Below are 9,290 nucleotides of genomic sequence, written 5' to 3'. Positions count from 1 at the left end.
GTGATCGTCATTAACAACTTGTGCCTAAACCAGGTGGTGGCCAGAGTTAGCCTATTGAATTTAATTATCATTAACTGCCCAGGAAAAATATCGTATTTGTGAAAATTTGACCTTGCCTATAAAACTTGGATAATTTTCCTCATAGTCAGATTTTATGAAATGTTTTCTCTTTTACATAAGCAACTGCAAAATGTATTTGTCTATTTTGGAGACACTCATCTTCAAGCTAAAAGGAAAATGGAAATTGCTAATGTGTTTTAATTTCCAATTAGACATTTTTATCAATGAGTTGTTCCATATAGCTATAATTTAAGATATGATGCTTATAGCTTCCAGTATTATTTGTGACTTGATTTTTACCTTGAAAAGATGTTGGAATGCCACAACGAATTCTGAGATAAATTCATTACTTCTTATCAGTGAGGGAGGCAACTAGGAACATTTTATTGTGTTACCTCATTTAATGCTCATGGACACCTTGTAGGGTTGTCATGATCCTATTTTACTACTGAGAAAACTTGATTAAAGAGAGTAATTTGTCTTAGGCCATACAACTAATAAATGGCAGTGCTCAATTCAGCCCAAGGCTGTTTAACACCAGACCTTTTTAACCTCTAAACACTCTCAGCCCCACTAGGTTTCCTTATAAGGTATTGACTTTCAAAGAGTTTTGGCCATGACACACAGAAAATGTTTTGCTTTACATCACAAAGTAGTATATGCATGCATATAGCTATATAATGGAAACAAAAACTTCACAAGCAGTTCTTTTATTGTGATACTGTGATGTACTCTGACACTTTGTTCTATTTTTAAAAAACTGCTAGTTTTAACTCATTAATTCATATACTGAATTAGCAGATATCTACCTGTATTTTGAAAGCCCTATCTAAATGCACGCTTTAGAATTTTGCAGTCTGCCAATTATAGTGTGCATATGGTGAATTTTATTGAAGAATCAAAGCTGTATAGATCAGCTACTATAGGTCCTTTGAATAATGTATTCCAATTTTTTCTTTGGTCCTTAGTACACTAATGGGATCGTTCTTTTGAAAAGCTGCTAAAACAGGATGTCTAATCACTATCAACAAAGTGATATAATCTAAACAGGTATATAAGCAGGAGGAAACACACAGTAGAGCCACCAGAATCTAGATATATTGGTCTATGATTTTGAACAGTTTTGTTCCTAAGATTAGTTGTCTTTTTGTGAAAATACTTGAGAGTGTCAACTATCTTTAGGGTACCAAGAATTTGGTTCCAGCTCAAAGGAGTTATTGTGTTCAATTCTAAGACTGTTTCCTCCGGCTTCTTGTACCTACCCACCCACCTTGTCCCCTGCTCTAGTCCCCATCAGCCCCATCCCACTGCACACTTTCCTGTATGTGAGGTCAGAGCTGTACACCCCCAGGATTTCCCTGCAGAGACAAAGCCCAGAAAGAATGCTGGTCGTGTTAGAATCCAGTTCTACCGTGACAGACCTTCCTGTACTTCACCCCTTGTGGTGTCATCTTGACAACACAATTTTTTAAAGCTACTCAGACATTCTTGTAAACTTTAATACAGTATCAGTGCACACTTCAATATAAACCATTGTGATCAAGAAAGGGGTTTCAATACTCTCAGACAAGTGAATAATTTTTGGTATAAAATTGTACCTTTTGAGGGATATCTATGCAAAAATGGTGTTTCGTTCCGTGAGCAACTTAATTTTAGAGTTCCATTTAAATGTTCATTTTTATTTAAACCAACTATCTAGCAAGTGTGGGTCTTTCTGTGAACAGCTAGTGAAATACCAACACGTAGGACACATTTTATAAATTTCCCTAAATTGAACACAAATATTCGTTGCAGGGATAAAGTACTACAGCAACATTATTTCGCTAATTCAATATTTTATTCGATGTCAAATCATCTTAACTTTGCATTGTATAAGAGTAATCTCAATAATTTTAGAAGAAACAGTTCTAGAAAATATCAATTTATTATCAGTTGTGCCACTAGAATTAAATCGAAGAGGGAGTTAACTCTGAATTAATTTACTGAAGCATTTACACAGTTATTTTTTATATATACTTAGATACAAATTTTTTGTAAGAAAGATAACATTTTTATTGCATTATATAATTTTATGTTTTACAGTCATAATGCAAACTCAGAAGCATAAATATACATGATGCAACCAATCAGCAAAGTAACCATTAAAAGATTTTAAATGTAAAACTGGAATCTAACAGGCAAACTACTTAATATGGCTTTTAATGGAAAATAACTATTTAAAAATGATTAGTTATTGCCCCGTTCTAGTCACTCCTCAAGTGAACATAAAATTATGATCTCCATTTAAAATGGTACACTTTAAGCCAATGTTGTATACACATTTTGTAACATGTAATATGCAATATGATTTATGGACTTTCTTAAATATAAACATATGTACATATATATAGATATACAGTACACAGACATTTGTTTTAACACCCCTGAACATGTTGATTAAAACTATTACAATATTTCTATTATAAAACTACTTGAAAAGTTGGCATCATTTCTTGGTATTGAAGTTTAATCCTACAGAATTGAAAAAAAAAACAAAACAAACCCAAAACGTTGGTTATAAATACATTCTTTACAAAAAATTGAATAGTGGTCCCGCATTCATACTTTATATTACAGTGAAAACATTTTATTCATTTAAAGGATTTACATCTTGTCATTCTTGGTTTCTGTGTGAAATATACAGAAGTTAAGAGTGAGAATATTGTAGGCAGGCCTATTTGTAAGGTTTTTCTACTTGTTCATTTTTGTGTAAGTTCCAAATCTCTTCTTTTGAGTTGTTGTTTATTTCTATTTGCCTTGTATTACTGCTGCTGCTGCTTCTTTTGGTGTTCTGGGAACACTGAGTGACTTTACTTCTAGGAACAGGAAGAAAAGATTTAACTCTTGAAACACCCAACTCAGTCTTTGATTTACTGTTGCTGCATTCGGTAGTTTGATGGCTGCTGAGAGGACTGACCTCCTGCAAGAGAAGAGAAAGAAATTTGTCCTATTTGACACTGTTACCAATTTCTACTTTCAGCCCTAACTCTTCCTCCTCTCTCTGTCTCGGAGCACACCATGTAGGAGTTTCTCCTTAAGCAAAGTTCTCATGAAAAAAGACAAAAGACAATGGAGAGGAGAAGCTGAATAATTAACTTCCTATAGACCCACTCCCTGATTTTCATTAAGCCCTTCGTGGTAACTAAAGTGTGCAAGATACAGGGGCCAGTGAATCAAGTGCCAAGGAGTCTGGTATCTTCTCACCAAGAAGAAGCTACATGGAAATCATCAAACTGGACTAACTACTTGTGAGCAGCTGTACAAATCAACTGTATCACCTGTGTGAGTCACCTAACTTCTGCTTTCAAATCTGTAAACTGAAATTCGGATTATTACTCAACAATCAACAAATATTTTTGAGCATTTAACTATAAGATGAGCACTGTACTAGGTGCGTGGCATATCGCAGAAAACATAAAAGAGAAACATCCTTGCTCCATACATAGTGATTCAAGGCTTCTGCATATCAATTCTATAATTAGCTGGCTCAAGATCTTCCTTGACTGGAAAGTGCATGCTCTCATTTTTCAGTGTTTGTTTCAAAACTCTCATGATCACATGCTCCATGTCTCTTATTCTGCCCAGAGGAAACTGAGAGCTGGACAGATAAGATGATCTGCCCACAGTAACAGAGTGATAAAGCTGGGACAAAACCTCAGGCTCTGAGCTTTCACTCAAGGTGTTTTTCCCCTATATTGCACTAAATTCTGCCAACCAACAAACATTAAGTGAAGCCTGCTGAGTGAGCTGCTCCAAATGCCTCTGAAGCAGTGGACACTGATTACAAGATTTAAAATGTAAAATAGGAATTTAACAGGAAAAACACTTAATATGGCTTTAAATGGAAAGTAACTGGCTTGAACTGGAAGGTGGATTGTCCTGGGTATCTTCTTAAATCTGTGAAACTGTGACAGTCATGGGCCTAGTAAGGCCAACTCCATTGGCAATTTAGTCTAAAACACCAGCAAATTCAACACATATAGTATTCAGAAGACATGGCGTATTATAAGGATAATAGCTAGTTGAATGATAGAATCTATGAGGAGGGGAGGTGGATGTTAACTATAATTTTGCCATAATCTCTGACCTTCCTCTAGAAATCCACAGGGGCAGTGAGTGCCAAGGCCCAGACAGAGAGAAGTCAACAAATAACGTGTTGTTTACTAATCTACCCCTTCATCTGCATCACGAAGGCAAGCAGTGTGCATCTTTATGGCCCAAGGCAAGAAATGCTCACATGACATGAAGTACCAAAAAGCACCATAATAGCTAAAAATGTTGGGGTGTTGAGGCTGTGCATGGATCCATGAGGCTGACTCAGTCCGTGGAGGTGTGAGGGTGGAGCAGGAGGAGGTGTGATGAGAGTGTGGAGAATCACTGGCTTAGTGAGGCTAACGATTCAATTCAAGGCCAGGAGTGTGAGAATTGGGCAAGTGATTGACACACAGAGCGATGTTCCTGACATGATGGCAGCCAAGCACAGGTTTTGAGATATTTTCCCCAAACTAAGAAGTACCAGAGCCCTGGACTAGGAGAGTTAAGAATGTTTAATGCTTCCTGAGAACCCGAGTTCTCTTTATTAAACATATAAGGTTACTATCGGTGTTGTCCATATTAAGCTAAAGAAAACCTTCACTTTGTATAGAAAGACATTGCCTGTAAATAGCCTTGAAGAAATATTATGTCAGAGTCATTCATTCATTCATTCATTCAATACTGAGCATCTGCTGGAAGCTAATGGGATACTATAATCCCTGCTCTCTAGATGGGGCAGAAAGTAAAGGAAAACACTGTCGGGAAGATGGCTCTTTAAGGACATGTAGGACTGTGACAGGGGACGAGGAGAGAAGGGGTTTCATAAGTAGGGGAAAGGGTGAAGACATACATGGGGAGGTGTACGGTGTGGTGTGAGAATAATAAAGTACATGTGAAAACAAGTTGCGTGAAGGTATACAAACCCCTCTTAAGATATATTTGGAAAGAAAGCAAGGGGTGGAAAATAAGGAGGATGACGGATCAGAGCTATGTTTTAGGGCCGTGGGCCCAAGCCCCAGCTGCACATGAGACTTGCCAGGGACATGTAAAAACCTCAGTGCCCAGGTCGCACCTCAGACCAATTACATTGAAACCTCTAGGGACCAAGTTGAGGCATCGGGTTTTAAAAAAAAAATCCTCAAGTGGATTTAATTATGCAACCAAAGGTGAGAACTTTTGCTTTAGGGGATTAATTTGAATTTCATGAGAAGAAAACATATTTATTAGTATCTATGTTTCCTACTGATGATTTAAATACATGTGTGTACTTTTTTTTTTTTTAATTTAGAAGGTTGGCTAACATGCCGCCTGATTAATAAACCCTGCTACATTCCTTTACTGTTGGAGCATAAGGAGTTATATTGTGGCAAATGAGGTGAAGGATAGTTTCTGATCCTTCCAATGGATAATGGTGACTGCCAGGCCCTTCTATGGCCACACAGGAGAAAGTGATTTTGACTAAGCCAGAGAGCTCTTCTAAAGAGAATTAATTCCTGATAACAGAAGAAACTGGGCTCCTAACCAAGAAATTCTAGCTGAGTTTACGAGGATAGAAAAGGAATGAGCCTGCCAAGCGTTTAGGTTGCCAAGTGAGTGTTACTTTGCCCTCTGCTGGCAGGTTCTGAGAAAAACATCTAGCCATTGAGGGAGGTCCCCCTAAAAGTGATCAGTGGGGCAAAGAAAAAGAGCAGAAGCAGCTGTCCTAATACCCACATGGAATCATCCATTTAAACAACCACATAGTTCTTTTGTAAGAGCCCAGAAAGTATAAAAGAATCCATTTTTTTAAAGGCCCTTTTAAAACAAAGCTGTCCCAAGCTGCCCGGGACTCACTGCACGTTCAGTACTATTTTTATGGACAGTACCATACTGTAGTGACATAATATAATCATGTGACACTGGGGTAGGGGTGCAAAACTGTCTCCATTAGACATTTAAGCAAAAGCAGCTGGTCGTTACCAGTCAACATTTTTACACAGGACAGTAATATGGCCCTGTGGAGAAATGGTGGCTCATTGTCCCTCTTCCTAGACCGTCATGGCCCCTTCTACTGACTGTTCCACAACAAATCCTAAAGAGTGGTCCCGGAGGCCCAAGAAATGTGCTCTGAACCAAAGCTCAGGGATAGCCCTTGAACAAAATATTTTCCAGCCAGAATTCTCAGTCATGATTCCAGGTCACCTCCTTAAGTCATCCTTCCTTATATACTCTCCAAATCATGCTTTTACTGTGCTTCTAACCTATTCCTGATTGAAGAAAAAAAAGCAGACATATGATGGAGTGAGCCAGCAAGGTCATGCTCGTCTTCACCGATCATCATGTTATACAGTAAAATATGTAGCAGCCTTGCCAATACCTCCTCGCCCCCCATCTCGCCCCCACCCTGCCCCCAACACATACAGCTAACACTGTTTCACATGTAATTAATGAGGACTGAAACCTAATGAAGCAGTGAGAGAGCAGGGGCTGAGGAGCTCAGGGCTGTCAGGTGATCAGATAAGGATTAATAATTTAATAGTCTCACCACGCTCACTTTATAATCTTTCTCTCTGCACTCCCCCATACAGGTCTTTGTAAGTACCAGGGGAGTGCATAAGAACAGAAAGTGAACCACAGTTGACATAGCTTGGTGAACAAACCATATATTACTAAATGCGTCTACAAAATCTGCATTCTCACAAAACTACTGGATAGTTTTATTGTTTCTGTTTGCCCAGGAGCACCATGTGGGCCATCTCTTGCCATTTGGTAACCAATGGTAGCAGTTATTGCACGAGGATAATGATGAAGTCTTTTGGAATCCTGGCTTCTATCTGACATTCTGACTTGTTTTTAAAGGGCATATTAGGGCAAGTTAAGAAATTAAACTAAAAATAAGATTTTTTTTTTTAACATGTAAAAGGTCTTCATGTTATCACTCAGCCCTTTGCTGTAATTAACTTCAAAATTTCAAGATGCAGGAAATCTTGAAAGTTCTTAAATGAACAAAATACATTTTAAAGTGGAACAACCAAGAAGACAGATGTTACATTATTTCCAGCTTTGCCATACATGAATGAAAACAAATGAAAACTTTCTCAAAAGATGCCTAAAATTTTGGAATAAAATTTTAGGTATCAAACAGAAGGAAAAAAAAGTAATGCTTTTCTGTTTCATTCTTTCAAGCTATCATCTAAACAGTAATTTTTCTAATCTTGATTAACTAATGAACACATTTACCTTTATCCTATTTTTCACTTTATCACTGTGGTTTAAAAATAACTGTGTGATTCACGCTAAAAGAAGATTTACAAAGTCAATTCCAAAGCAATCTTTCTTTGTCTCATTTTGGGGAAAAATGGGCACTTACCTTTTGTGACACTGGCATTCTTAGATTATTAACAGTTGCTGGAAATGTACAGTTGTTTCCCAAACTATCAAACATCCTTAAATCATCCCTGGAATCTGCAATCTGGAAAATATACAATTTATCAAGTCATGTTTTCACAGTCACACTGTGACACACACAATGCACAACTGAAAGTCACTGTGGAAAATCCATAGCAGAAGTGTTATCTTGCTCATCTTTCTCGACCCGCAGAAGCTCTACAGAATTCCCCCCTCGTTCCTGTGCTGTTCACATGACAGACTTGAGGCTTTCATGGGAACTAACAGCAAATACATAAGAAACAGTCTCTAAGGAAAGAGAGTCTATTTTAAAAAGTCAAAAGAAGATGAGCCCTATAGCAAAAAAAAAAAATCACTTGGCAAGAAAAGAATATAAAAATTGCAAAATTTTAAATCATTACCTTATTGTCTCATTGGATATTTCAGTTCATTTCCAGCAAGGTTAAATAAAATGGTTAATTCTACTTTGTCCTAGAGATCACAACTAGTAAAATGTAACAGCTGAGTCGTTCAGTGGAAACTGCACAAATTATAACTACTTCTTATGCTTCTTTTCAAGTAAAAAGCATATATCAAAGAAGTCTGGTCCAATTTCCTGCAGATATCACAGCATTAAAACTGGCTGAACTTGATTCTGTTAATGCTTTCTTTGAGCTTTTGGGTCACTGATTTCCATATTTGGATCTCAATTTTCACAGTGTAAAGACTATGACCATAAGCGTTATACAAGCCAAAATTTTTCCTATTTTAAAGAAAGTTGTTGCTATTGCTCTGTATATATATCATGAGTCGCTGTGATGCTCTTACTGATAGATGATTTATGTGCTAAAGTTAGGAATATGAAAAGAAAAAAAAAAGCCTGAGGAAACTTAAATTCAGGGTTATATAAATGCTGTTTAAATGTGTTAGTGTGATTTGTGCTAATACAATTAACATATACAATTTTAACTTCATGTTTTTTAGAGGAGTTTGGAAAAGCAAGCTGTCTTAAATAGAACATCCTTATTGTATAAATGATATTTTCTTAGAAAGGGTTTTTCTAAGCAAGTAAGGACTATTCTAATCTGGAGCATTAACCATACTATTCTACAAGGCACTTCTTTCAGGGAATGAGTTAGGATGTGGCTCCAAGAAGTCTCTCTGCTGTTGGGTGGAGCCATTCAACATCTTCCCAGTTATACTGCTTACCTTGCTTATATCAGATTCAGATTTGCTGGAACACATACTCTGAAGTTCCTTGACAAGGTCTGCTTCATCATCCGAACCCAGACAGAGTCTTTGATTCAAATTCAATGTTGATGATAGATCATTCTCTAAAGACCTAACACAAAGTTCAGAAAAGAGTTTTTCAAAGTGAGAACCACAATCCAGTTCCCAATATGTAAATGTAGACACTGTACCTAATCTTGGGATTTGGTGTAGGGTAGAAAATTGTTTTTAAAATCCTTTAAATGAGTTCAAAATGTCATTCAATGCACAACCCACTCACATCAGATTCTAATAACTCCTACTCAAAATTCTCAATAGGATAAAATTTTATTCACAAATAAATCCACTTTGACTTACAACATTCCAGTCTCCTTATACTTCCCTCTTCTCCTCTGTCTGCAAGGCCAGATAAAGCTAACACACTAAACACCTGTGGTATAGGGGGCAATGTGATATAAGGGAACAAATACAAACTTCAAACCTGGGTCTACCACTTACTAGCAATATGGTCATGAATCAGGTTTACTTTTTTCATTTTTCTTTTTTTGCCTCCTTAACAC

General features: G+C 37.0%; 1 protein-coding gene across 4 annotated transcripts in view; it reads right to left on the bottom strand.

The window, feature by feature from the left end:
- Positions 1-1,878: 1,878 nt before the first annotated feature.
- The window catches only part of CTTNBP2 (cortactin binding protein 2), a 129,573-nt gene continuing 122,161 nt past the window's right edge, over positions 1,879-9,290 (bottom strand). For all 4 annotated transcript variants that reach the window (XM_039860625.1, XM_039860627.1, XM_039860628.1 and 1 more), the window contains 3 exons: positions 8,710-8,842; positions 7,484-7,585; positions 1,879-3,019 (listed from right to left, as the gene is read on the bottom strand). In XM_039860625.1, coding sequence (XP_039716559.1) covers positions 2,774-3,019; positions 7,484-7,585; positions 8,710-8,842 — 481 coding nt within the window. In that variant the 3' untranslated portion in view covers positions 1,879-2,773. The remainder of the gene's footprint in view (positions 3,020-7,483; positions 7,586-8,709; positions 8,843-9,290) is intronic.

Source organism: Pteropus medius, unplaced genomic scaffold (genome assembly GCF_902729225.1).
Source record: "Pteropus medius unplaced genomic scaffold, Ma_sr-lr_union100, whole genome shotgun sequence".
Taxonomy (NCBI): Eukaryota; Metazoa; Chordata; class Mammalia; order Chiroptera; family Pteropodidae; genus Pteropus; species Pteropus medius.
This window is presented reverse-complemented; position numbering and strand designations above follow the sequence as displayed.